The sequence below is a fragment of the Panthera leo genome, chromosome A1 (assembly GCF_018350215.1).
Source record: "Panthera leo isolate Ple1 chromosome A1, P.leo_Ple1_pat1.1, whole genome shotgun sequence".
In the NCBI taxonomy this organism is placed as follows: domain Eukaryota; kingdom Metazoa; phylum Chordata; class Mammalia; order Carnivora; family Felidae; genus Panthera; species Panthera leo.
Window position 1 is genome coordinate 117448819 of NC_056679.1, and position 27005 is coordinate 117475823.

The 27005-nt window shown below is 50.8% G+C and overlaps 1 protein-coding gene across 11 annotated transcripts; it reads right to left on the minus strand.

The window, feature by feature from the left end:
- Positions 1 to 1692: 1692 nt before the first annotated feature.
- Positions 1693 to 27005, minus strand: ARAP3 (ArfGAP with RhoGAP domain, ankyrin repeat and PH domain 3). Of its 11 annotated transcripts, XM_042937752.1 has the most exons (34): positions 26907 to 27005; positions 26205 to 26294; positions 23875 to 24782; positions 23697 to 23758; positions 23478 to 23589; positions 19235 to 19435; positions 19006 to 19075; positions 18599 to 18719; positions 18320 to 18504; positions 18124 to 18230; positions 17435 to 17634; positions 17251 to 17336; positions 16926 to 17108; positions 16633 to 16768; positions 15890 to 16006; positions 15304 to 15451; positions 15057 to 15159; positions 13020 to 13239; positions 12263 to 12326; positions 11850 to 12013; positions 9507 to 9719; positions 9115 to 9220; positions 7991 to 8138; positions 7621 to 7689; positions 6643 to 6717; positions 6430 to 6544; positions 4651 to 4779; positions 4432 to 4565; positions 4135 to 4217; positions 4003 to 4038; positions 3806 to 3869; positions 3570 to 3707; positions 3321 to 3359; positions 1693 to 2765 (listed from the first exon to the last, which is right to left on the minus strand). In XM_042937752.1, the coding sequence occupies exons 3-34, from the start codon at positions 24396 to 24398 to the stop codon at positions 2280 to 2282; spliced, it is 4638 nt and encodes a 1545-aa protein (XP_042793686.1). In that variant the 5' UTR covers positions 24399 to 24782; positions 26205 to 26294; positions 26907 to 27005; the 3' UTR covers positions 1693 to 2279. The 11 variants fall into 11 exon arrangements, with proteins under 11 accessions (XP_042793686.1, XP_042793728.1, XP_042793715.1 ...); XM_042937794.1 differs by lacking the exon at positions 26205 to 26294 and having other exon boundaries at positions 23875 to 24415; XM_042937781.1 differs by lacking the exon at positions 26205 to 26294 and having other exon boundaries at positions 23875 to 24548.

Below are 27005 nucleotides of genomic sequence, written 5' to 3' on the forward strand. Positions count from 1 at the left end.
GTTCTCAGACCTTTCCCAAATTCCCAGAGAACTGGAAAAGCCAGCGTGAGTGGTGAGAAAATTGCCTGGAGCCAGGAAGAAACCAGTCCCAGAGGAAAACAGGTGTGTCTGGGGCCAATGGAAGCTAAATGGTACTTGTGAGTGGATATAAGCGGGGAGATGGGTGTGGGGCCTTGCGTCCCAGAAGGCCCCTCTCACCGTTAGGGCCTACTTCTCAGGTTCTGCACTGCAGTTCTGTGGCCCCAAATTCACATTTCCAACAGACCACTGATACCAGCACTTGTATATCTAATAGATACCTCAAACCTTTAAAACTGCTCCTTCTCCCTGACCCTTCCCAAGTTATCTTCCCCAGATAAAATACCAAAGGGCACCTCTTTCCATCCAGTTAGGAAAGTCTGAAACCCAGAGTCAGTGTGCCCTTTTCTCATACCCCCACATTCCATCCGTTAGCAAGTTCTATAGGTTCTATTTCTAAAAGATCTCTTATTAATCACCTTCCTTCAATTCCCAAAACCACCAACCTAGTCCAAGCCCCCATAATCAGTTTTCTGTCTAATATCTGGTCTTTCACTCTCTCCCCACCCCAAACTCCCTCCATAACCCATTGTTCACAAAATAGCCAGTGATTTATCTTTTTTTAAAAAAGAAAATGAGATCCTATCACTCTCTTCCTTAAAACTTCTCAGTTGCTTTTGAATAAAATCCAAACACCCTAGCATGGCCTGCAAGGCTGTGCATTATTGGGCCCCTGCCAATCTTTCCCCTTTCGGCCCATACACTTCTCTGGCTCCCCACTCACTGTGCTTCAGCAACTCCAGCCTCCTTGCTGTTTCCCCAGCAGGCCAAGTCTCTTCCCATTGCAAAGCCTTCATGCCTGCTGCTTTCCCTCTCCTTCTGGAGTGCTCCTTCTTCCAGTACTCCACATGTCTGGCTTCTTTATTTTTTGTTTATTAAAAATTTTTTTTTTAAGTTTTTTTATTTATTTTGAGAGAGAGAGAGAGAACAGGGGAGGGGCGGAGAAAGAGGGAGAGAAAATATCCCAAACAGACTCTGCGCAGTCAGAGCAGAGCCCTATGTGGGGCTTGAACTCACCAACTGTGAGATTGTGACCTGAGCCAAAATCAAGAGTTGGACACTTAACCAACTGAGCCACCCAGGCATCTCTTTATTTTTTAAGTTTTTTAATTATTTAAGCAATCTCTACACCCAACATGGGGCTCACACTCATGACCCTGAGATCAAGAGTTGCATGCTTTTTTGACTGAGCCAGCCAGGTGCCACCAAATCAAGTCCCATTAGTTTTTTTTTGTTTGTTTTGTTCTTTAAGTACACTCTATGCCCAGCATGGGTTTGAACTCAAAACCCTGAGATTAATCTGAAGTACTCTACTGACTGAGCCAGTCAGGCACCCCTATCTGGCTTCTTTTAAGTTTCAGCTCATCACAGAGGCCTTCCCCATCCTCCCAGCGTAAGGGCCATCTCCACAAACACATCACTTTAGGTTTAATTTCTTCACATCACTGAATTAGTTTGTGTATTTAATGTTTTCTATTCCTCTACACTGGAAGCTCCATAAAAGCAGGACCCATCTGTTCTGTTCACACTGAATACCTAACACCCAGTTAGGTGCTCAATACATATTTGTTGAATGAATGAATGAATGAATGAATGAATGAAGCAACAGTAGCCTTTGGTTCCAAGGCTGTTTTATTCCATTGTTCCACTGTTCCATTGTTTTATTAACAATGACACATCTTTTTTGGCTCCTCTTTACCCCAACTGTCAACCCCAATCAATCTCCCGACACTAGGTCTTCAATGTAGTTCCCAAATGTAGGAGGTGGGGTAGGATAGACTTGGAAATCATTCAGCTCTCTGGCTTCCAAATCCTTTTTTTTTATTTAATGCAGTAAAACCATTCTTTTCAAACCCAAAATGTCTCACAGGACACCTACATATCAAATATATAAGGAGGAGTTGTCCTTGATGAGGAAAAATATGTGGGGCTTACTGCTCTAAGAAACAGTTTGATGTTCACTGTTCTCCTTATTTCAGTGACATCATGGTACATATAATGAGTGGAGGTTCAGTGAGGGCCACATTCTGACCCTCTCTGGGCAGGAGAGTCCAGAGCCCTGAGTCCTGTGGTCTTTCCATAGCACCGCACTGGATTTTAGAGTCTTTCCATCCAGAGCAGAGGAGGCTCCCAGCAGTGTCTGCCATGGTGAGAACTTGGGTCTTCTGGTTACCTACCCCTTCAGACTTCTGGTCTTAGGGTCATGTGAGGGGCTGGCTGGAGGGTGAACTAGAAGAAGAGGAAGGTTGGGTGGGGAAGCCAGGCGTCTGTGTCAGAAGGCCATTGGGGCTCGGGGACTGAGGGCTGGAGGGCTGGGAGGGGCTTCCTAGGCCTATGGTGGTTTCTCCCTTCCTCAGGATGAGGCTGTTAAGCTCCTGGAGCAGCTGTTCCTCCAGGGACCCACGTGCCTGGGAGCTGCTCTTTGAAAGGGGGCCTGGAGGGAGCTCTGGTGGCCTTTCCTCTGGGCCTGGGGCACCTGCCTTGGGGAAAAAGGGTTGATCAAAGGACCTCTGGCTGGTGAGGGGCTTCTCAGGGTTGGCTGTCTGAGCTCTCATGGTGGAGAAGGAGGTAGAGGTGTCCTTGGTCAGTTCAGGGAAGGCTCCCACTTCCTCATACACTGGCTCCTCATAGACAGGCTCCTCCAGTTCCTCTTGCTCCTCCACAGACCCCTGGGTTGACTTCATTGGCTGGATGGGAATGAGGTGGCATGAAGCAGGCACAGAGTTAGAATTACTACATTATTAATCACTAACATTTATTGAGCTCTTCTTCTGGGCCAGATGCTCCAAAATACTTTGCATGTATGATACCAAAATAACTCTGTACAACAGGTTACACTGCAGGTGAGTGAACTGAGGCACAGAGGGATTAAGTAAGTTGCCCAAGATCACACAGTGAGTAAATGGAAGAACTAGGGCTTCAGCCCAGGTCTAACTCCAAAATGCATTCACTTAACCACTTTCCTTCTCTTTCTCAGATCTTATGACCACTTCCCTTTTCCTTGTCACATCCTACCGTCCTTTATTTTTCTGATTCCTTCTGGTTCCTCACTATACACTGTCCGTCTCCTTCTCTGTCTCTCTGTCTGTTTGCCTGTCTCTCTCTCTCTCTCATACACACACACACACACACACACACACTGATGGCCTACATCAGAACAAATAGAGAGGGTACACCGGTTCAGGCAGCACAGAGGAACACACGGCTGATGGGCACACAGCTGAGACAGGCACAGTACTCACAAAGAACATGGACAGGGTCCTCCGGTTGTGAAGTCGCCGCTGGGCACAGGTGGGATGGGGGTGAGGAGAGGGAGAGACACAGAGACACAGTGAGGCCTGGCAACAGGAGGCAAGGGTGGGGAGTGGGGACACAAAGAAGGCGGGGGGGGGGGGGCACTAGGATGACAGGCACACCACTCCCCTCCTGCAGTGTGGCAAGGACACAGGCAGGGATCAGGAGGGCACTGGAGCAGGCTGGGGGGACCTCACCAAGGTCTGATTTGCAGAGAGGAGGGTGGCCCCACTGTCATCCCCTCTGATGGGCAGCAAAGGCATGGTGCCAAACTTCTGACGGGCAAGGTCAGAGGAGGAATGGCGTCGTAAGACCACTGGCTGCTGGTCATCGTGCTGGAGGGAGTTGAAGAATTGGCACAATGGGTATGGGTGGTACTGAAGGCTGGAGCTGGGACCTCCGACCTAGCCCTTAGCTTTCTCCTTCCCCTCACCTGGGCTTTGAGGATGCTGGTGGTCCAATCCCACATCTCATCCTCATCACTGCAGGACAGGTAGCTGGGGGTGATCAGAGGGAAATGAGCTGGAGAGGAGGGATTGTAGCTCTAGGGATGGAGGATAGAAAACATAGGGAGGGGTTGGACAGGGTGCAGGGCTAGGCTAGAGAAGAGCCAGGCTGGGAGGTACTCACAGGTGCATCTTCTCCAGTATCAATGTGAAGCCCCACCTAGGAGGCAAAGGAGAACAGAGATGGGTGTTTAGAAAGGCCAGAAAGGTGATGGCAGGAAGGCCCTAGAAATGTGGGCTGGGGAAGGACACTCACGGTGTTGGAGGCTTTAACTTCTTTCGGATGCCCAGGTAGACCTTGGAACCTTCCAAAGGCCACTCTCGTTCTGGTTTAGAGCTCTGAGAACAAGAAGGCAGTCAGTGAGGTCAAAAGGTGAGAGAAGGATCACAGTCATTTGAGTCAAGAAGTCATGGAAACACTGGGGTTATGCAATCACAGGGTCACAGAGGTCAAAGGACCAGGGCAGCAATGAGATTGATAAGCACATGATTTGTGGAGTGAGAGGCTTGATGTAGTCACAGCTCCTCCCACAGGGCTGCCAGCCTCCCTCACCTTCTTTTCCTTGAGCAGCAGCAAGCAATGACCACGCAGCAGAAAGAACCTCTCCTGGAAGCGGTTTCCCAGTAAGCGGGGTGGCTCCTCCCTACATCGCAACAGACCCACCCTTGGGCTCTCGCGGCGGATACCTGGGCACAAACGGGCAATGCTGGGTGGAAGGTCCTGGGGGAGAGGCCTGGGGATGGGGATGCTGGACTGAAGAGGGAGGTTCACCTGTGAAGAGGCAGCCGGCCTGGGCCAGGGAGACTTTTCTCAAGAGCAAGGAGGCTGAGCAGGGCTCTGGGAGCTGGCACCATTGAAGGGCCTGCTCTAGGACCCTTTCCTTGGGGTGCAGGGGCCGCTCTAAGGAAGGGGTAAAGTGGGAGTGAAAATCAACCAGAATATCCATCCACAGCCTGGAGCCCCCAACTCCTTTCCCACCAGTCACATTCATTTATCCAATCCGCCGCCCAGCCACTGGTATTTATTTTAGCACTGACTCTGTGCCAGGCACTGTGCTGGCCCTGGGGATACAGTGATGAGCACGAAACACAAAGCCCACAGCAGAGTGAGGGAGCAGACCTTAAGTCTGCCTTAAATCAACCAAAGAATTGCAGACAATTAGTGCTTTGAAAGAAACAATAAGAAGCCGAGAGAGAGGAGGGTAGCCACTGGGACAGGGTAATGCCCAGGAAAGGCCATTCAAATTTTTAAATGTTTTTTAACATTTACTTATTTTTTTTCAGAGACACATAGAGACAGAGCGTGAGTGGGGTAGGGGCAGAGAGGGAGACACAGAATCTGAAGCAGGTTCCAGGCTCCAAGCTGTCAGCACAGAGCCCGACGAGGGGCTCGAACTCATGAACCATGAGATCATGACTTGAGCCGACGTCAGACACTTAACTGGCAAGGCCTTTCAAAAGGGGACATTTGAGGATGAGACTGAGGCCAGAAGGGGTGGGAAGAACAAGCCATGCTAAGATCAGGGGAAGAAAATTGCAGGCATGACAAAATGCAGGAATAAAGGCCCTGAGTCAAGAAAGATGTGTTTGAAGAACAGCTAGCATGGCTGAAGCCCAGAGAATGAGTTATGTGAGATGAAGTCCAAGAAATAAGCAAGGTCCAGACGCTCAGGGATTGTGGGCCATAATAAGGAATTTGAATTTTATTTTAAGTCCAGTGGAAAGCCATCGGAAGGTAATGGCATGACGTGATTTACGCTTGCAATGCGTGTTGACTGCTGGAAAATGGATCATCGGGAGGCAAGAAGGGAACACTAGCCAGCTATTCCCTTTCTGGGGCTTTACATTTTAGTGGTTAATGTTGGGAGAAGAAAGATAGCAGTGACTTCATCTTGGGTGGTGGTAATGGTGGAGATGGAGAGAAGTGGCAGATTGTAATAGAATCAGCAAGACTAGGTGGTTGGGTTAGGTGTGAAGTTGAAGGAAAGAGAAGACTCCCAGCCTTGATAACTGAGTTAAGGAAAACTGGGAAATAGCTGGGGCTTTTTGTTAGGTGAAGGGGTCTGGAAACTGAGTTGAGTCTTGCACGTTTTAAGTTAGAGATGCTTATGAGACGTACAAGTGGAGGTGTGCAGTAGACAGTTGAATATGTGAGTCTGGAGCTCAGAGGAAAGATCTGGGCCAGAAATAAAAATTTGGGTGTCAGCTTTTTAATGGCACTTAAAGCCACTGGAATGGATGAGGCATCCAAGGAAGAATGTAGATAGAGAAAGGAAAAGGGTCCAGGTTGAATACTGGGTTCCTCCAACATTTGGAATCTAGGCAAAGGAGGAAGAAAAGCCTTCTTTGATGCAGAAGGGAAACCTAGGGTTTGTGGGGTCCACAAAAGCCAAGAGAGAAGAGAGTATTGAGAAAGAGGGAGTGGTCAACAGTGTAGAATGTCCCCTCACATGCACGAGGACAATGTCCACTATATTTGGTAAAAGAAGGCACTGGTGACTTTGATCTCCCCCCATCACATGTGCATCCACACACACATGGTCATGCTCACCAAGTTCCCCGTGCTCACGAATTTCAAACGTCACCCATAAGTCCATCCCAGCATCTGTCCCCCGCATCTCCAATACCTGGTTAGTCAGCTCCTCAGCAGTCAGTGTCGGAGACACCTGGGGTCATGGCAAGAGCAGGGGACCCATGCTGGTCAGTTCACTGACCCTGCTTCCCCCAATCCTCCCATCTCCCCACCTGTCCCCTTAGGACTGACCTTCAGGGTAACACAGTTGTCTGGGAGCTGCTGTTCTATATAAACCTCCATGATGAGGTCTCCAGCCTGGGACAGCTGAGGGGATGGGTAAAGTATTCAGGAGGACACAAGAGAATCCAAAATATCAAGGTCAGAGGACTCCTTATGTTGCCTTATAAGCACTTTCCCCCACAAAAGTCGCCTCCTACCCCTCATCCCCAATGTGGCTCAGGCCCTTATAAGGGAGAACCCCAGGAGTGGCAGAACCACATCTTCAGGCTGCATGGGTATTTCCCAAGGCAGAACAACATATGGAAAGACAAGTTTAGAGTCAGACTCTCTGGGTTACATCTCTGGCACTCACTACAGTATGACTTTGAATAAGTGACCCTCAAGGCCTTCTTTTTTATAACTATTTTTTTAAATGTCTATTTATTTTGAGAGAGACAGAGCAGGGGAGGGGCAGAGAGAGAAAGAATCCCAAGCAGGCTCTGCGCCATCAATGCAGAGCTCAACGCGGGGCTGAAACTCACTAACAGCCAGCTCATGACCTGAGCTGAAACTGAGTCAGATGCTCAACCAACTGAGCCACCCAGGTGCCCCGCTATGTTTCTTTATTTGAAAAAATAGGACTGTACACCTCATGGAGTTGTGTGATGTTAAAGTGAGATCATAGGGTTTAGAATATAAGTCCTCTGCTGTTTGTTACCCTATTTATTACTATTATTCTCAGCACTTGGTCTAACTTAGCTAACTCTTCCTTGGATCTTTTTTTTACATGCAGAACTGAAGTACTCGCCACCATTGTGTAATGAAGAATCCTCATGGTGGAATAAGTGGAGTAAATCCTAAACCAAACCCCTCTCCCCAAAGCACTCCCCTCCTTGGTTTCCCCCTTTCTCTGAAAGCTGACGGCCAATGTCCAGCAGCAGAAGGCCACCCTCCTGTCTTGATATCCCCTCCTGGCCCACTCAGGAGTCTAAGGTCAGGACAAGTTACCTGTACATCCTTCCAGGTGGTGATAAGACTGACTTCCAAGTCAATCTGAGCTACCTGGTCAGAGTCAATCTGTGGAAGAGTCAAAAAGAAGTGTGTATTGTGGAGGTGGGTGTTGGTGCTAGGAAATGAGGGAAGAAGGGAGAGATGTACAAGACCAGAGGGTCTATATGAGAGCATTAGAGGCCAGAAGAGCTAAGAACTAATGGGGCATGGGCATTTGGAGTGACGTTATGGGATAGAGGGGCCCAGGGCTCTGGAAGGTGATTCCCGACGCAGAGGGCTTTCAGAGGTCTGGGCTGGGGTCCTGTTGGGGAGAGCAAGATCTAGAATCCAGGAAGAGGGACTATAGTCAGGGGTTGAGAGAACTTACATTAAAGACAGAGATGTAGCCATCGATGAGTTCCTGCAGCACCCGCACCTCATGTTCCCCCCGCCCATCTGTCTGGAACACACTAGGTGCAAACAGCAGGGCCAGGTTCCGCGTGCACATTTGGTTTATAGCAGCACACTTTTGCACCCTGCAGAAGGGCGTGACATGGGTCACAAAGGATGCAGCTTGTGCTCATCTGTTGGTCAATGCATCCATTCATTCAGCAAACACTTATTGAGTTCCTACAGTATGCCAGGCCCTGGGCTAAGCATTTGGGATACAGCTGTAAGACACAATACTGGCCTCAAGGAGCTCCCAGTCTAGGGGAGAGACAGATAAGGATGGGTGATTATAAATATTGTAGGAGGCAGCACACTTTTATGTAAAGGGACAGACAGTAAATATTTTAGGCTTGTAGGCCATACGTTCCCTGTTGCAATTCCTCAGTTCTACTGTTGTAGTATGAGAAGAGTTATAGACAATATAAAAGTGAATGGGTGTGGCTTTACACTTCATGGACAAAACTTCATTTAGAAATACAGGCAACAGGTTGGATTCGGCTCATGGGCCATAGTTGGCCCATCCCTGTGATATAGAGTAATCAGTACAATACAGCCAGTGTTCACCTTAGAATTGTTTAAAGTCCTGTCTCCCCAAGAGACTGGTCAAGATAGATCTGCAACTTACTCTTCTTTGTGTCTCCTACATCTAACCCTTTGTCTGTCATAGAATAATAAAACAAAATAATATTGATTGCTTACCGTTTTTGAATTCCTACTACATACATGCCAGGTGCTATAGTTAGGATTTTGGAAGGATTATTTCCTTCAACTCTCATGACCTAGGAGGTGGATACTATTCGTTACACCATCTTCCTTTTACAAACGAGGAAACTGAGGCTCAGAGAGTACAAATAACACCCAAGGTGACACACTAGAATGGTGGAAGACTAGAGTAAAGCTTAGGTCTGCCTGACCTCAAAGTCCACACTCTGAACCTTTGTGCTCTGACGCTTTCACTTAGCAATTGTTTACAGGATGAATGAATGAATGAATGTGGGGGGCAGGTAGACAGAGCTGATAAAGGGTCAGTGAGGAGCCTGCGGGGGTCCTGGCCATACTGACCGATAGAGATGCCCAATGAGGGTAGCCAGCGTGCGGCGGTTAACCTGTGGCAGGCAGCCAATCACTTCTTTGTACTTCTCCAGGCGCTGATTCTTCTGTGGTAGCTCTGGGATGGAAAGGGGAAGGGGTGGAGATGATCTGGGAAGGGAGCGCGGAGGGATTTTTGAAGAAACAAACCTAGGGTGGATGTGCCTCTGCCCCCTTCCCACCTTGACCTAAGCTGAGTCCTTGAGTGATCCTGAGGGGTGGGGAGGAAGTACTGGGGAGGATGGCTGCCCAATCCCACAAAACAGCCTCAGGGATTCAAGGGTGTGTGTGTGGGGGGGGGGGGGGTGGAGTTCCTGGTTGTCCCTTGGCTATCTGTGAAGAGTTTTTAGGGACCTTGGGAGTACCAGCAGCCTCCCTCCAGCGGGGCAACAACCGTGCACAGGTCACAGGGTCATCGAGCTCTCGAAAGAAGCGTTTGAGTGTATCGGTGACATCCTCCACGAAGTGCTCCCCTGGCCGGAGCTTCACTGACCGGGCATCCCGCCGGAACTCAGCAAGGAGCCGAAGGCTACGGGCGCGGGCACCCCCTTTCCGGTATATGCCCTCCAGCTGGAGCCCTGAGAACAGCCAGCATCTCTGCTCACCACTGCCCAAAGACCCACCCACCCACCTGGTATCCAGTATCTGTGACCTACCCCCACCACCCCCCCTGACATGCTGTAGGGCTATTGGGGTAAATGGGCCAGAAAAGAGGAAGTCTGCCTCCATGGTCTTGACTCTCAAGACCCTGCTCAAGTACTCCTGCTCAGAAGGTCCTTCCCTAACCATGATATTACACAGAGTCCCCATCACTCACTATTTTGGTTTTGAAATAGCACTTTCAAATCATATTACAGTCAATCCTCACTATTCAGATTCAATATTGTGAATTTATCTACTTGCTAAAATTTATTTGAAACTCCCAAACCAGTACTTGTGGCACTTTCCCAGTCATTTGTGAACATGCGCAGAGCAGAGACGAATTTGAGTTGCCTATTGGACACATTCCCAGCTAAGCTCTCATATGGTAAACAAGTGTAGTCTTCATGGTATATATAGAACCACATTTTTTCATTCTTGTGCTTTTTTTCTTTGGGTAGTTTCACTATTTGAAATGGCCCCCAAGTGAAGTGCTAAAGTGCTGTCTAGTATTCCTAAGTACAAGAAGGCTGTGATGTGCCTTATGGAGAAAATATGTGTGTCAGATAAGCTTTCCTTATGCATGAGTTACAGTGCTGCTGGCTGTGAATTCAAAGTTAACAGATCACAAATACATATTAAAGCAAGTATCTTTAAACAGAAACACACTTAAAACAAAGTTGCATATTGATGGATCAGTTGATGAGAATGTGACCAGAGCTTCCCAGGAACCCAACCCTGTATTTCCACTGGGGCAACAATTTAGTATTCATTCATTCAATGTTTGCAATAACTTCATAGAACAACACTACCATCAATAATGAGAACTGACTGTATTTTTCTTACTTATTACCCAGTTCTCCCACTAGTCTCTGAGCATCATAGAACTTTCCCTTTTCACCACTATATGTCCAGTGTCTGGCACACGGGAGCAGCTCAGTAAACATCTGCTGAATGAAGAGCGGCAGTCCAGGAACTGTGGAAGAGTGGGTATGGGCACCCATGCTCTTTCTCCAGGACTTTCACTGGACTGCTGACTTAATCCCTCCTTTGAACATGAGGAAGACTGAGAACAGGATGGGATCTAGTGAGCAGGCAAAGTCAGTGCATGAGGCTACTACCAAAGTGTGGAGAATGTCATTAGCCACTCACTATCCACTGTCAATGTTGTAAGCACAACTATTTGTAGTTAATGGATGTGCCTTTCCCCCCTTTATTGCCTTCCTTAGTTTTCCATGAAGTTTCCTTCTCAAGAGTCCTGCCTTCTAGGGGCACCTGGGTGGCTCAGTCAGTTAAGTGTCCGACCTTGCCTCAGGTCATGATCTCATGGTTCATGGGTTCGAGCCCAAATTGGGCTCTGTGCTGACAGCTCAGAGCCTGGAGCCTGCTTCAGATTCTGTCTCTCTCCATCTCTGCCCCTCCCCCACTCATGTTCTGTCTCTCTCGTCAAAAATAAATAAACGTTAAAAAAAATTAAAAAAAAAAGGGTCCTGCCTTCTAAAGGGGGTTCATCAAGGAGCTAGATTCTACTTGGTGCCTCCTTGGGCTGGAGAATAAAGCAGAGGCCAAAAAGTCACAGAGAATTCTGGGAGCCACTCACACAGCTGAGCCTTTATGCCTGGAAAAACTCCCACACAGAATAAATCTGCTCAGACCTTCAAGGATTTTGCTGCACAGCTTGGCTCTTGCCTTACAGCTGCCCCCTCTTTGTTCTTTATGGCTCTCCATCTCCAGTCACATTTCAGTGCTGCTCTGCTCCCCTTTCACGCCCACGGCCCACTAACAGCTACCTTGGAACACTTACTACCTGCCAGATGCTGTGCTAAATGCTTTACATATGTTCTCTTACTATCACAACTATCCTAGAAAACGAGGACTGTTAGTAGCCCCATTCTACCAATGGGGGAACTGAGGCTCAGAAAGGTAAAGAAGCTTGCCAAGGATCATACAGCAGGTTGTTGTTAGGCTGCAATCTCTGGAGGCAAAGCTTCTGTAGGCAGATCACAACTTCTGGCTGTTCCTATGTCCCCCATCCCCTACTGGCTCAGTATTGGCCAGTACCCACTCACCATGCTGGGTGACAAAACTGATGCAGGCATCCACGATGATGGGGATGTCACCCCGGCTCATCTGCTGCTCTTGCAGCCCTGTGCCGCCCCCGCCAGCAGCCCCCTCAATGGCCGCGGTCCATGCTGAGAAATCCAGCCGGCCCTCCCCCTGCAGATACAGGGTCCTGAGACCCAAGAGGCCTGAGTCAGAGCCAGCTCCTGAGGGTCCTTTAAACTAAGAGGCCCAGGATCACAAGGCCCAGTCTTCCAAGAGCCACCAGCAGGGGGCAGCAAAATTCAACCCAGACAGAGCCCCTGAACTAGGCAATGGAATTTGAGGAAGTGGGTAGTGGTCCAGCAGACCAGGGTGGAGGGTGGAGCGGGGCGGGCTCTAGAAAGAGGGATCCAGGGTCAAGGATAAGGGCAACACTTACCTTCCTGTTTCCACCAGGACCAAATGCTCCTTCTTGTCTGGGGTGTCAGCTGCTGAAACCACACCTGGGAGGAGAACCATGAGACAGTATCATGACTGTCTTCATCATAGTGACTAATATTTACTAAGTATTTAAGGTATGTAGGTGCCAGACTAGGAACCCTACAAACAATGCTGTATTAAATCCTGTAAGTTACATACTATTATCCCCATTTTACAGGTGACATATTAATGCTCAGAGAGGTTAAGCTGCTTGTCTCATTACTTGTTATAAAATGGCAAAGCTGAGCTGGAACTCAGGTCTCTTGTCTCCAAAGCCCTCTGATATTATCCCATACTGTTCTCTTTGAGGAAGTGAGAATACCCAGTCCCCTCTCCCAGTCTCCAACCAGCAAATGACTCCAAATAACAGTAACAGTAACATAACATGTAACATTTATTAAACACCTATAAGATAGGTCCTACCAGGCTCTGTGATAAGTGTTTTACATGCATTGCCTTATTTGAAACTACAACTGTTTCATTGTGCCCACTGTAAAGAGGAGGAAACTAAGGCACAGAAAGGTTAAGCAACCTGTCCAAGATCACACAGCTAGAAAGTGACAGAGGTGGAGGTCTGTATCTGGGCAGTCTGACTCCAAAGTTTGTGCCTGAATACACTATGTTCTGCTGTTTCCCCTAGGGATCCCCAAATAGATGAAGGTCCACTGTCCCTTACCCCATGGCCACCTTTCATCCCTGTCCCCACCCCTGCTCACTGATTTCCTGTAGCCGCCGCAGATGCACCATGTCCTCAGGGGCTGGAGAGCCAGGGCCCGGTGCTGGACACAGGAAGAGGTGGTCACCACGAAGAAGTCCAAACCCTGACAGCCAGAGGCCAGGGGCCAGGGCTGAATGGGTGGGAGAGCGTAGCCACAGGCGGCCCAGCCGCAGCAGCCCAGGGCCCAGCAGCTGGTGACAGCTCAGCGGGGAGAACCACTGTGAGTCAAGAGGAAGACATGGGGAACAAGGAGGATGGGGAAAGAGATAACAGGTGGAGAGAAGAGTGAGAAGGATAGGGAAAGACATGAAGAGAGAGCAGAAGAAAGACCGGAATGAAAAGCGATGGGGAGAGAACAAAAGAAAGACACAAGAACACAGGAGATGGATGGAGAAAGACAGGAAAGAAATTCAGTTCAATTTAATTTGCTCCAGCCAACACAGAGAAGATATTCTGTGTGGCAGCCTTATGTCCTTAAATGTAAGGGTAAGGGATGTAAGGGATGTAAGGGTAAGAAAGAATGGGCAGCCAAAATGCTCTAACTGAAGAGTCACGATGCCCTGGGAAATCCCACCACCCTAAGGGGTCAGGGGAGGATTTGTGAAGAAATAAATGTTGGAGATGGTCTGCAAAATGGTGCTTCTCCAGCTACCTGTGGTGATGAAACAGGAGTTCTTTTCCTTTTTTTTTTTTTGTTCAAAATTCCAATCTGTTACTAATAGTACTTTTGTAAAAAACAATAAAAATGAACTACTAGAAAAGTAAACTGAAAAAAGAAATACACAATATAAGCCCTCCCTTTTAAAAACTAGATTCTACATATAAAATCACTCTGTGACATTCCAATGAATGTTTGAGCATTTCCCACAGAGAAGTGTCACATCCTGCAGGGCCGACCTGGTGAGGCCAGGAGGAGGCCCTTGGACTTTGGTAATGGGAAGTCACTAACCACCCCTGAAGAGTAGCAGCTCATAAGTCTGGCAGAGGAGGGCAGCCATCAGGGGTTAAGGAGGAAGGGCATGCTTGCTAGGGCACATGACTATTCTGAGGGGTTGTCAGGAGGGCACCAGGGTGATAAGAAGCCGAAGGTGGAGCAGGACTGAGGGAAAAAACGGTTAAGGACGGGAGCGATTGGAGCAATGGGCATCATCATCACCATTACTATTTCAACACCCACAGATGGAGGGCCTGCTGTGTGCCAAGCAGCACGGGTCTCACATGTCACTTAATCCTCAACGCCAAGGGGAGCATCTTTTAGAGCCACTCTATCTGTATGGAAAAGCTCACAAGGCTGAGAGTTGGAGGACTCAGATCCCAGGATATCTGACTTTAGGGCCTGAGCTTTTTTTTTAATATTCATTTATTTTTGAAAGAGCGCAAGTTGGGGAGGGGCAGACAGAGGGAGACAGAGGGTCCAAAGGGGGCTCTGCACTGACAGCAGCGAGCTTAATGTGAGACTCAAACTCATGAATGGAGAGAGATCATGACCCGAGACAAAGTCAATGCTCAACTGACTGAGCCACCCAGGAACCCCTAGGGCCCGAACTTTTAATTGCAGGGAGAGGGTGCAGGACAGAGAGACCAGCTTGCCTGGGAATGGAGACGCTGGGTCTCATAAAGGCAGCCTCACCTGTGCACTGGGAGAACTTGGGGAAGGGGGAAGTGGGAGTTAGAGGCAGCCTTTCCTTGGGAAGAAGGCCTGCACAATGAAGTTCAAGCCATGAGCTTTGGAGACAAAGGCCTGTTTTCAATCCTGGGCTCTGCTGCCTCCTAGCTCTGTGACCTTGATCAAATGACTTCATAACCTGTGTAACTCTGTTTCCCTGTATGTGAAATACTGATAATCCTTTCCTCTCAGGGTTGTTGTGAAAGTTAAATGAGCTATTGAGTGGGCAGTGCCTAACACTGGTCCTAGCACAGCTGTTAATGAAGGTGGATGTGTTGGGGTGGCTGTAGGAACAGGAGAGGGCATGATGGGGACAGCTGGGGACAGGGAAACCATGGGCTGTTAGGGAGGAGGTCTCAGATGGCTCACCTTGCCCACAGCACTGGTCCAGGCCTCCAGACTGTCAGCTCCATCTGTGCCAAAATGCTGGATCCTCCCCCCAGTGAGGATGAGCTCAAAGGAAAAGGGGAATCTAGAAAGAAAGTGAGGTTAAGGAGAATGGGGACCAAGAGGGGCTGGCAGGCTCAGGATCACAAAGGGCAAAGGGGGAGTGCAGGGAGCATGGGGTGTGGTTACCTGTCGAGGGGTGTGGTTACCTGTCGAGGGGTGTGGTTACCTGTCAAGGTCACTTGGGTCAGTGGGTGGGGGACTCACACCCAGACATACAACATCTTGGGGCTGGATGAGGCTGAGGGGTTCAGGGCTGCTTTCTGACACAAACATTTCCAGAGCTGCTCTCAGCACGCACCACATTCGGGGGGGAGCTAAGGGGGAGGCTGATGGTCAGCAGGCAGAAGATGTCTGTCCCTACCGTCACAATTCCCATTTCCCATATTTATTCTTTCTATGCCAAACCCTCTGCCTGTGTATGATCTCACGTAATCTTTACAACAACACTATGAGGTGGGTATCATCTTCAGTCCTCTTTGCAGGTAGGGAAACTGAGGCCCAGAGTTTGAGTAGTTTGCCCAAGTCACATTAGTAGGAAGTAGCAGAGCTGGGATTTGGCCCAGGCAGTCTGACTTCACAGCACACGCTCTCATCTATCACCCAGTGCTGCCCCCAGGCATGGTCCCTCTCTTACTCCCAGCACCTAGCCCACTCCAGGGTGTGGCCCTACTTGCCCTTCCCGCCCCTCTGCGGTACACCTTGCTCATCCCAGTTTCTGCCCCATCTCCCCCCACCCTCGGCTCGCCTCTCACCATCCCGGCCCCTGCGAGGAGGTGGGGGTCCAGCTTTGTTGCTGATGGGACCACAGTACAGGAAGCTGCTGTAAGTGGCAGGTACCACCACCTCATTGTACACGCCAGGGGAAGGGTCTGCAAGGGGAAGGAGAAGTGGTCAGTTCAGTGCAGTGCAATGGGATGGCCTGAGTCATCAGGAAAAGGATCAGACTGAGGAAGACAGTGGGACCCAACTCCACTGGCAGCATGGCCAAGTCAAGCCCAGTGGGGCTGGACCCCTTACTACCCAGATTAGTAAAGATGGTAGTAGGAAGCAAGACACCAGCCCTTGCCCACTGCCTCTCCCAACCAGCCATCCATTCACCCAGTCAGCCCAGGGTGGAAACCTCTAAGCATGGGCCATCCTATAAGTGTCACAGCCCCTCTGGCCTGACCCCTGGAGAGAAGCATCATTAGATGACTGTTTCTTTGATCAGACTTCCCCAGGAACATGAGATCTCCTTTATGGGTTGACCTTGTCAGGGGTTCACCAGCACTAACACCTCAAACATCCAGATCCATTCCAGGCAGTGGCTGCCATTGATCATTTCATGACTTCAGGATATAGGACCCAGAGGATCTAGAAGGTTGGGAAACTACCCAAACTGGGCCATTGTGATGGGATGAGTAAAAGGGTACATGGGGCTCCCTGGAACAATCAAGGCACGGGTCAGGGTTGAGAATTCTTAGGGGATGAGAAAGGAGGTCCTTCTGGGGATTACCTGGGAGCAGGAGACCAGAGAAGCTGCCATCAGGTGCTGAGGGGGACCAGGACTCCTCGCCCTCAGAGGCCTCAACACAGAGGAGCTGGGTCATGTTCTTCAGCAGATTGGGTCCTGTCACAGCTGCACACAGTGCCTACAGAAGGGGAAGGGCCTCTATCAGCCCCAAGACCCAACCTGACAGTGTGGGGACAGTCCTCCAGTCATCAGAAACAGCCCCAACCCCACGCCAAGTCTAGGCATTTCAACTCAGAGACTGCCCTCCTCCATCAGCCCCAACCTGTCCCTCCTACCTGGAGAAGCTGGCCATGATCTAGATACTGAGGGTGGGGCTTCCGGAAGAGACCCAGTCGGTACTTCCGGGAAATGAACTCTCCCCGGGGGCCAGGGCTTGTATCTGGATGCAGCCCCTCACCTGGGGGTAATGCCCCTGCCCAGAAGCGATTGGCACGATCATTTCCCAGGACAATGAACAACTGTAGGATGACAAAGGGCAGAGGCAACTGACAGGAACTCGAGTCGTCAGACATTTCAATCCTGCCCTCAAGCTGGGCCCACAGCCTTTTATGGATGCTTTTCTTCCATCTTCCCCACTTTTTCCCTCTTCAGACTCCTCACCTGCACTATCTCATTACTCCACACACTTGTGTCCAGCTTCAGGCTCTGTACTTTGGAGATCCCAGAACCCAGGGCCCGGTGCTGACCTGTTAGGGTATGAAGGGTATGTGGCATAGATACCCAGAACCTCCAGCCTCAGCCCCCGCTCCCTCTCCCTGTTTTAGCTAAAGGCCCCAGCCCTCACCTGCACACTGCTTGCAGATGACCACCCCGAGGTTGACAGCAGCCCAGTCTGGGCGGGAGGCGCCACAGTCCGCACAGTGCCGGTTTGCCCGATTGGACCAGATTTTCTCAGCCACCTCGTAGTCAGACAGGGTCTCGGTTACTGCTTCCTGCAGAGCGGCCGCCCAGCTCTGCCGAGCACCCCCAGACTCGGCTGTGAAGCTGAGGGGTGGACAGCCAGTCTGTGGGCATGGATACCCCCTCCTACCTGTCCCATCTCACTAGCCATTCCTGCAGGAAGCCCTGCAGGCCACTTCTGGGCCAGCCCAGACCATCCTGAGACCTTGACCCTGATCACTGGAATTCCATCAGTGCACACCCACTGACATCCTACTGAAGAGGCCTCTAGTCCTCTACCTGCCCTGGGTCTCCTTCAAAAGTCTCTCCCCCAGGGGTGCCTGGGTGGCTCAGTCTGTTAAGTGTCTGTCTTTGCTTAGGTCATGACCTCCCTGTTTGTGGGTTCAAGAGTGCAGAGCCTGCTTGGGATTCTCTCTCTCTCTCTCTCTCTCTCTCTGCCCCTCCCCCCACTCACACTTTCTCTCTCCCCCCCCCCCCCCCCCGCCCTTTCTCTCTCTCTCTCAAAATAAATAATAAACTTAAAAAAAAAAAAGTCTCTCCCCAGTCCCTGCCTCCTGCCAGTCTGGGCCCCACCTGAAGCAGCGATGGGGCGTGAGCAGATCAAAACTGCGACTCTTGGTCTCCCTGACGCTGCATCCTTGCAGTTCAATGAAGCAGATCCCGATGCCGGAAGAAAAGGCCTGGTGGGATTGTGGGGGTTGGAACAGGTTCAATGAGGCACCAGAATGGGCTAGGCCAGGCTCCTTGGCCTCGGCCAGGCCCTTCTCACCTGCTCACTCTTGTACAGGGCAAGCTCTCCAGGGCTCAAAGCAGCAAAAACCTTGGCCTTGTGTCCACGAAGTTCTAGCATGCCTGTGCGGAGGGGTCGGGGTGGCTGAGCGGGCCGGGGATGGCCCAGGAGGCGCTGCTCCCTCAGGCAGGATTGCAGTGTGGAGCACCAGGTGTCCCGCTGGGCTGGTGGGGGACAGAGAAGCAGGTTAGCCAGCAGCTGTGTGCTCACATGGCTTCCCTGCCCCCCACCCTGACACAGTAGGGCCCTGCTTCTCACCCTCGCTCTCTGTGCGAAACACAAACACCCTCTGGCCAGTGATGACCTGGAACTTGTTATCCTTGCTGCTGCGGGTCATCTCAATGGCAGTCAGAGGGATCACACCCTTGGGGAAGGGATCCTGGAGAGACAGCCCAGTGACCCAAAGGGACAGCAATTCAACCATGTGTGCTGACCCTGGGGCCAGCGCCAACTTTTAATGAGATCGGCATTCATTCCACAAGCAGTGGGGTACAGCTGCTAACCTAGCTACTTTAGATGCTGACATCAGTCGTGTGGTGACCGCCTCCCCCCGCCCCCCCCCCCCCGCGACCTGGGCTTCCCATCTTGCAGTCCGAAGCCTTTCTCAACCCTCCCCTTCCCTTTCTCTTTCCCTAGGCCCAACATAGCATCTCCCAGACCCCCACCTTATCATTGCCAAAGTACATCAGACTCCTGCCGTTGAACTGCACAAAGCGCCTCTGGAAAACGTAGTTTCTGGGGAAGGCAGGGGCCAAGATGAGTGAGTGGTGGAGGCTGTATCCTGAGGGTTCCTAGGGTCTGGGAGTACCTGGGACCTGACCCACCACCACCACCCAGCCTCCCTCTTCCCTCTTCTCCCTCCCTACCCTCCCTTTCCCTCTCCAGTAGCCCCACCCCTGAGGGGAGAGCTTGTCTAGCCAGCCGCTGAGCAGGGGCGTGGGGCGGTCTGCTGTGGATGAGAAGCTGGCATAGGGTGAAATGAGGTCATCATTCATCTCCATGTCCAGGGTGGGCAGTGAGAGGGTAGAATCCCCAGGCAGCTCAAGGCTAGCATAGCCAGCATCCTCCCGTGCTTCCAGATCCTGTCTGCTGAGCCTTATGTGGGGCAAGAGAGAACATATATTAGACCCTGGTCCCTAGACACCCCCACCCACAGCACTTCGTAGAATGTTTGGAAGGTACTGGATCACTTTTCAAACAGGGAAATGGGGATGTTGGGAACCCAAAAGATTATCATAGAGCCTTTTCCCTGAGCACACTTGGATTTTTTACTGGAAAAATTTCAGTCCCTCTCCTTTGCCATTAGTATTACTTGGTAGAAAAGTTGTGGAAAGGCTGTGTAGCTGGCTTTCTGCCACAGTTGCTGATATCTAATCAATAAGTCTTTTTGGTTCTCTCTCCAAAAATGCTTGACTTTCTCTCCCTGGACCAAATTCCCATGAGTTCTCACCAGGGTGATATGAATTACCTAACTGGTCACCTGCTTCCACTCCTGCCCTCCCTTGGACCTCACTTGCCATCACTACCAGAGCACTCCTTTAAAAATGCAATTGACCTTTCTCTGCTCCTCCCCTGCTCACGGTCTCTCTGTCTGTCTCTCTCTCAAAAATAAATAAACATTAGGGGCGCCTGGGTGGCGCAGTCGGTTAAGCGTCCGACTTCAGCCAGGTCATGATCTCGCGGTCCGTGAGTTCGAGCCCCGCGTCAGGCTCTGGGCTGATGGCTCGGAGCCTGGAGCCTGTTTCCGATTCTGTGTCTCCCTCTCTCTCTGCCCCTCCCCCGTTCATGCTCTGTCTCTCTCTGTCCCAAAAATAAATAAAAAACGTTGAAAAATAAATAAATAAATAAACATTAAAAAAAATTTTTAAAAAAAGGGTGCCACATGGCTGGCTCAGTTGGTTAAGCGTCCAACTTCAGCTCCCGTCATGATCTCACAGTTTGTGAATTTGAGCCCCGCGTTGGGCTCTGTGCTGACAGCTCAGAGCCTGGAGCCTGCTTCAGATTCTGTGTCTCCCTCTCTCTCTGCTCCTCCCCCGTTCACGCTCTGTCTCTGTCTCTCTCTCAAAAATAAACATTAAAAAAAAAATGTAATGCAAATGAGATCATTTCACTATCCTCCACCACCCCTTCCCTCAATGAAATCCTGCATAACTTCTCATTTGCAGTTGGGATAAATCCAAATCCCTTAACACGGGCTGTAAGACCTTGTACAATGAGACCCACACCCAATCCCCTGACCTCCTTTTATATCACCCTTGCCTTTGCTTACTACAGTTTAGCCACCTTCTCTTCCCTCTTTCAGAGTCTTTGCACATGCTGTTCCTTCTGCCCAGAACATGCTTCCCTGGGCTGCTTTATCTCAGCCCTTAGGTCTTTGCTTATGCCATCTTCCCAGGAAGTCCTCTATTATTCTCTGTCACTTTCCAGGAGTCCTTAACCTCAGTAGCACAAAGTCACTTGGGAAACCTTAAAATACCAGTATATGGCCCCCATCCTAGACATTTAAGTTTGATCATCTGGGAGTGGGCTCATGAATGTTTATTTCTAAAAGTTCCCCAGGCTGGGTTGCCTGGGTAGCTCAGTTCATTAAGCATCCGACTTGGGCTCAGATCATGATCTCCGTTTTGGTTCATGAGTTGGAGCCCCACATAGGGATCTGTGCTGGTGGTGCAGAATCTGCTTGGGATTCTCTCCCTGCCCCTTCCCCACTTGTGTGCTCTCTCTCTCTCTCTCTCAAAATCAATAAACTAAAAAAAAAAAAAAGTTCCCAGACTATAGTGCAGCTAAGGTTGAAAACCATTACTCTACCCTATTTGTTTCTTACTTAAGTGAGAAACACTTACTTAAATTGCTTACTTAAGCAATCAGTTAAGAACCCCCACAAACTCCCAGTGCCTCATCTACCCAATTTCACACATTTTTTACATTCCTTCTGCTGCTGTCATAAACATCCCTGTTTGAAACCAGTCCCTCCTCTGTGCACCAACCTCTCACCTACACAGGATGTTGCTCCAGACTGTCTCCCCTTCCTCTCCCCGACAGCAACTAATTCTCCCTCTCTACCAGATCCCTGCAATCCATCTATAAACATATGTAACACTGCCTCCTACAAAAAACATTTCTTAACTCCACTTCCACTGTAACAACCACTCAACCCTGTGCTCTTCTATGCAGAAAAATTCAAAAATGTCATCTGTACCTTCCAACTCCTTCTGTTATCTCTTGAGACCATTTTGATCTGGCTTTCACCTTTACCTCTTGTCAAGGTCCCCAGTGACCTCTATGTTGCCAATTCCAGAAGCCAATTCTCAGTCCTTGTCTTTCTTGACCTCCTGGCAGCATTTGAACTGTTGACCTCCCCCTCCTCCTATCTTCACTTGGCTCCTATGACATCACACTCTTCTGGTTTTCCTTCTCCTTTACTACTCATTTCTTTTTAGTCTGTTTTTCTGGTTCTTCCTCTTCTCCCAAACCTCTTGATATTGGGGTATGCTAGGACTCTGATCTTGGTCCTCTGCTCTATCGACACTCACTCACAGCTATATACACCCATGTAGATGCTGTAAACTCACAAATTTAGATCTCCAGCTCAGACCTCTCCCCCAAACTCCAGGCTTGTATATTCAATGGTCTATTTGTCATCTCTTCTTGGGTTTATAATATATACCTCAAATTCAGCACATCCAAAATGGAGCTCCTGATCTCCCCACCACCCCCTGCTTTGTGCAGTTTCCCCATGTCAGATCAGAGCAACTCCAGGAACTTTCAGTTGCTCAAACAGCACTGTCCAACAGAGGTCACTGTGCAAACCACATACGTAATTTTCGATTTTCTAGTAGCCACATTAAAAAATAAAAAGAAACAAGTAAAACTAATTATATTTTATTTAATCCCACATACCCAACATATTAACATTTTACTATGTCATCCATATAAAAAGTAAGATAATTTATGTCTACTTCTGTCATATTCATCCAGTACTGATTTTTTTTCATGCTAAGTCTTTCAAATTTGGTAGTTTTATAGTTACAGCACATCTTACTCCAGACTAGCCACATTTCATGTGTTCAGTAAGCACGTGTGGCTAGTGGCTACCACACTGGACAGTGCAGCTCAGACTAAAATCTTTGAGGTCATTCTTGACTGCTCTTTTCTCTCACACCCCAAGTGTCAATGTCTCTCACATGACAGTTTGCCTTCAAAATATAACCCATATCCAACCACATCTTGCCATCTCCACTACCATGACTTAGTCTGAGATGTCTCATCTAGATTACTGCAATAACCTCATATCTGGTCTCTCTACTTCTGCTTTTGCTCCTACTGACCATTCCCAACACAGCAATCAGAGGGATTCTTAAAAATGTATTCAAAACCCTTCCAGTGGCTTCCCATTTCACTTAGAGTCAAAGCGAAAGTCCCCAAAAGGTCCTACCTGATCTGATTCTTTTTACCTCTCTGACATCATTTCCTCCCACTCTTCCTGCCCTGGCCACTATACCCCAGCCCCACTGGCCTTGTCACCACTCCTGGGTCTACCTGGAAGCCTCTATTCTAGCCACTCCCCTGCCTGGGACACTTATCCCAGACACTGTCATGATTAACTCTCTCACACCCTTCATTTTGCTCAAGTGTCATTTGAAAACACTCTGGCAACTCTTAATGAAAAATTATAGCCCATTTCCCCTCACTCCATCCCAGCCTTCTTACCCTGCTCTTTTTTTTCCCATGGTATTTAATACCTTTTAACATATGATGTAACTTATTTATTATACTTATTTTTATTTGACTCCCCACACGGACAAGGATTTCTGATCTATCCCAAATACCTACAACATCTGGGATGCAGTAGATGCTCAATAAAGATTTGTTAAATGAAAGCAAGAAAAGCATTTCTCCGTATTGTAAATTATATATCCATCTGTTTGTCTACTTGTTTCAGTTCCTGTCTGCCCTTGAGTCACAAGAGGCTTGAGGGGGGTACTGGGTCTGCCATAGTCCTTCTATATCTTGAGTACCTGGCTGGCACACAGTGGACACTCAATACACATTTGATGAATAACTGGATCCATAGCCACCACCAGACTGCTCCTCAAGCTTCTCTCTTCCTGCCATCACCACCCTACTGACTACTCACCTGTGTTCAACCCGGTCCTGACAGACACCTCTGCCTTCTCTTCTGTCAGGTGGCCCTGGGACCCCCACGGGCTGGACACCATAGTACAGGCAGCCAGGGTCCATGATATGTACTGGCAGGGGGAGTAATGGGAGAGACAAGGAAGAGGAGGTCAGGTGGGAATGTATGGGTCCTGAAGGGACCTGTCTCTCTCCCCCCAACCCATGATAACCCACCTACCTGTGCCTGCTGTGGGCCTGAGGGCAGGGGTGGGGGCAGCTGCCTGGGAGCTGTCTGGGGTCCTGAGGGAAAAGGTCTAGTGATCATTAAGGGAGAGAGGAGAGAGGAGAAACCCTCATGTCCTGCACCTTCTTGCCCCCACCCAGCACTGGATCCCAAGGAAGCCAGCCCCACTCACATGTCCTGGGCTGTCTGTGCCCCGCCTCTTAAGTCCAGGCCAAAGTAGATGGCATTTGGCATCATTTCCACAGTATTCAAGGCTGAAGTCTGCTCAGAGGAGGAGGTGGGGAGAGGAGGGGAACTTGGGCTGGACTCCGGGCTCCTGGACACTTCTGGTTTCCAGAGGGTTGGGCTCACTCCAGGTCTTTGGGTGGTGGTGGGGCCGCTGAGTCCACCAAATACTGTCCTGGGCTTAGGCACAGGCTTGGGGGGCTGGGCTTGGGGGGCCAGGTTGGGGGATGGCTCCATGGCACTGTCCAACTGGGAATCCAGGGAGCCCTCTGCAGCACCTGCCTGCAGCAGGCGCAGAATGCGTTTCCGGTGACCTGTGGCGCTGACACCCAACTGCCTCAGCTCCTCGTGGCCCAGGCCCCGGGCTGCACCCGCTGTAGCCAGGCCATGCCTTCGGAACGTGTCTGCATACTGCTCCAGGTGCACCGTGGCCAGCCACACAGCGATGTCCAGGTCCTGAGGGGCAGCCATGGGGGCTCAGGCCATTGCTGGGGGGAGCGGCAGGGTGAAGGAAGGGCTCAGGCTGAGATTCCCCCTCCCTGTCCCAAAGTCTGAGGCCTGGACAGGGGGTAGGTACCAGACTTGTCTTCCTCCAAAGAAAAATGACCAGTGGCCGGCAATCTGGAGGAAGAGCCGTCCCAGAACATCAGAAAGGGCTTTCTTATTATAGAGGAATCTCTTCATTTGCAGATGAGGACACTGAGGCTCAGAGAAGGGAAGAGGCTTGCCCCAGGCTCACAACAAATTGGTGGAAGTGTTGGCCCCCACGCTCCTGACCACCCTAGGTCTGGATCAAAGCTCTGCCTCTGCTTTATTGCATTCAACCAAGTCAGCATGGGACAAGATGACAGAAGCCTGCGGGGGCAGGATGGAAAGGGATGGTGGGAAGAGGGGCCTCATTACGTGGCCTAAGGTGGGTACAGGGGCAGCTGTGGCACAAGAGGAGGGAAGAGGTGGAGATTCCACCCCCCTGGTTTTCAGAACTGAGGTACAAGCTCGGCCATCCTAATCCTGGTCATTCCCAGTTCCTCCTCCCCTTCCACCTATTGTCTCTGCTCAGACTTCCTTCCTGTCCCTCCAGCCCTGGCCGCCCCCACATCCTGTCTGCCTTGGACAGGCTGCCCAGAGAGCCCTAACTAGTTTCAGCAAGTGGGGTCCTGGCCGTGGAAACAGGCCACCTGGGGAATGGGGATAGGGTGGAGAACTGGGCTGGAAAGAGGAGGGCCCAGAGGCCAGGGGTACTCCAGGGTCTTCACTCTCCACCAACCTGAAGCATGTTCACACACATGCATGCACACGTGAGCACCCTCCCTATAGCGACTCAAGAGTGTGAAATGACATCCCCCTACCTCTGCTTTCTCCAAATCTTCTTCCTCTGAGCTTTCCCTTTCCCTTTCCCGTGCCTTTGGGCTCAAGTCTTTGAGGCTCTGTCCCGTTCGGCCATCCTGACCCTGACCCTGGTCTATTCTCTGGACCTGTCTCAGAGTTTTCTCTCTGCTTGTCCCTTTCTCTACCCCACTCTATCGGTCACTGCCTCTATCTAAATCCATCTTTGTTCCCCTCCTTCTTTTGCTCTGTCATTAAGCCTCTCCTTGCCTGAGTCTCCAATTTTAACTAGACCTTTAGGTGTATGTGACTCCAGATTTCTGTCTCTCTGCCTCTGCCTGTTAGCTTCTCACACACTTTCTCCCCATGGGGTCCTGACCAGGACTCTCTCTCGCCCCAGCATCAGTTCTGGCCTTTCTGCCTCTCCGCAGCTGGGCCCCCGTACCCAAGCTAGTTAGGGCCTGACTCAGAGCCCAGTTTCCCAGTGACTCAGATCCAGCCCGAGGGCACGGGACTGGAAACCCGGAGGTGCGCGGGGCAGGAGTGCCGGGGGCGGGCCGGGCAGCGCGGGGCAGCGCGGGCTGCGACGAAGGAGGGGGTTGAAGAGGGAGGGGGCAGAGGCCGGGCCACCGGAGGGAGGGGCGAGTCACGGCGGGGAGGGGGGGCGGGGGAGGGCCGCCGGCGCGGACGGGGCCCTCGAGGAGGGGACGGGGAGGAGTCTGGGAAGCAGGGGCCCGTGGGCGCGGGGGTCCTCACCTCACTACGCGGCCGCCGTCCGCTCCCGGTGCCCGCCGCGCCGTCCGAGGCTCGGGTCGCGCAGCGCGGGCCCCGCCTCCCCTCAGCCCTCCCCCGACGGGCCCGGCCCCGCCCCGCCCCGCCGGCCGGTTCCCTCCGCTGGGCCCCGCTACTCCTTGTGCAAGCGCCGGCCTTCAAAAGGTTTGGGCTCCTTACCTAACCGCTGCGCTTATCTCGGGGCCTGGCCAACCCTGTCTTCCTAGGGGCCGAGAAAGGGACCGGAACAGGAGTGGGAGGTCAAGACAGCTTTGGAGAGAGGGACAAAGGGGTAAAGACCAGAATGGAGATGTGACAGAGGTAGAACCAGAGCGAAAAGGAGAGCGGCCTGGAGCACGGCTTTGCCCTTCTGCTGTTCCCTCCCCATCGTGCCAAAAGAGGAGGGAAAGAGGTGGGCCCTAAGCCCCCAGGGTGGCAGCCCCTGTCCCATGCCCAGCACCGTGGCTGGACCCTGGCACCCAGTTAGCGAGTGAAGGGAGGCTGGCATCCGGAAGTCACAGATAGCCACAGCCTGCCAAGCTGGGGACCCCTTCAGTAGCCCAGAGGTTTGACGTGAGGGAATAGGGGCCGATGCCTAGCAGAGGAGTCCCCATCTGCTTCTTCCTCCCCAAGAGCCAGGCCTAGGTTTCTTCCCAGAGGTGAAGGTCAGCAAGGCAACATTCCTACTCCCATACCTCCCAACCCGGGTCTTGGGGCTGCCTTTTAGGGGATAAGCCTGGCGCCCTGCAAGCTCAGTGACCCAGCAAGAAGTCTTTTCTTCTTTAGGAGAAGCCCCTTCTCTTCATCCTCGTACTCCATTTTTTTTTTTTTTTTTTTTTTTTGGTGAGGTGGGGGGCGGAGGTAGGGGGATGGGGGTGTTACCTGAGGAGAAATGGCTCCTCTCCTTTTTCCCAATCTTGCCTGGAGCCCTAGCCTTGAAGCCTGTCCCCCAGAGCCTGAGGCACTTCCCCCTCAGAGTTG

Coding starts and splice junctions, on each gene's coding strand:
- ARAP3 (XM_042937794.1), bottom strand. CDS start 24,398: ATGGCTGCCCCTCAGGACCTGGACATCGCTGTGTGGCTGGCCACGGTG. Junction 12,014..12,262: donor GTCCTGGTGGAAACAGGAAG/GTAAGTGTTGCC, acceptor CTTGGGTCTCAG/GACCCTGTATCTGCAGGGGG. Junction 4,039..4,134: donor AAGTTAAAGCCTCCAACACC/GTGAGTGTCCTT, acceptor TTTGCCTCCTAG/GTGGGGCTTCACATTGATAC.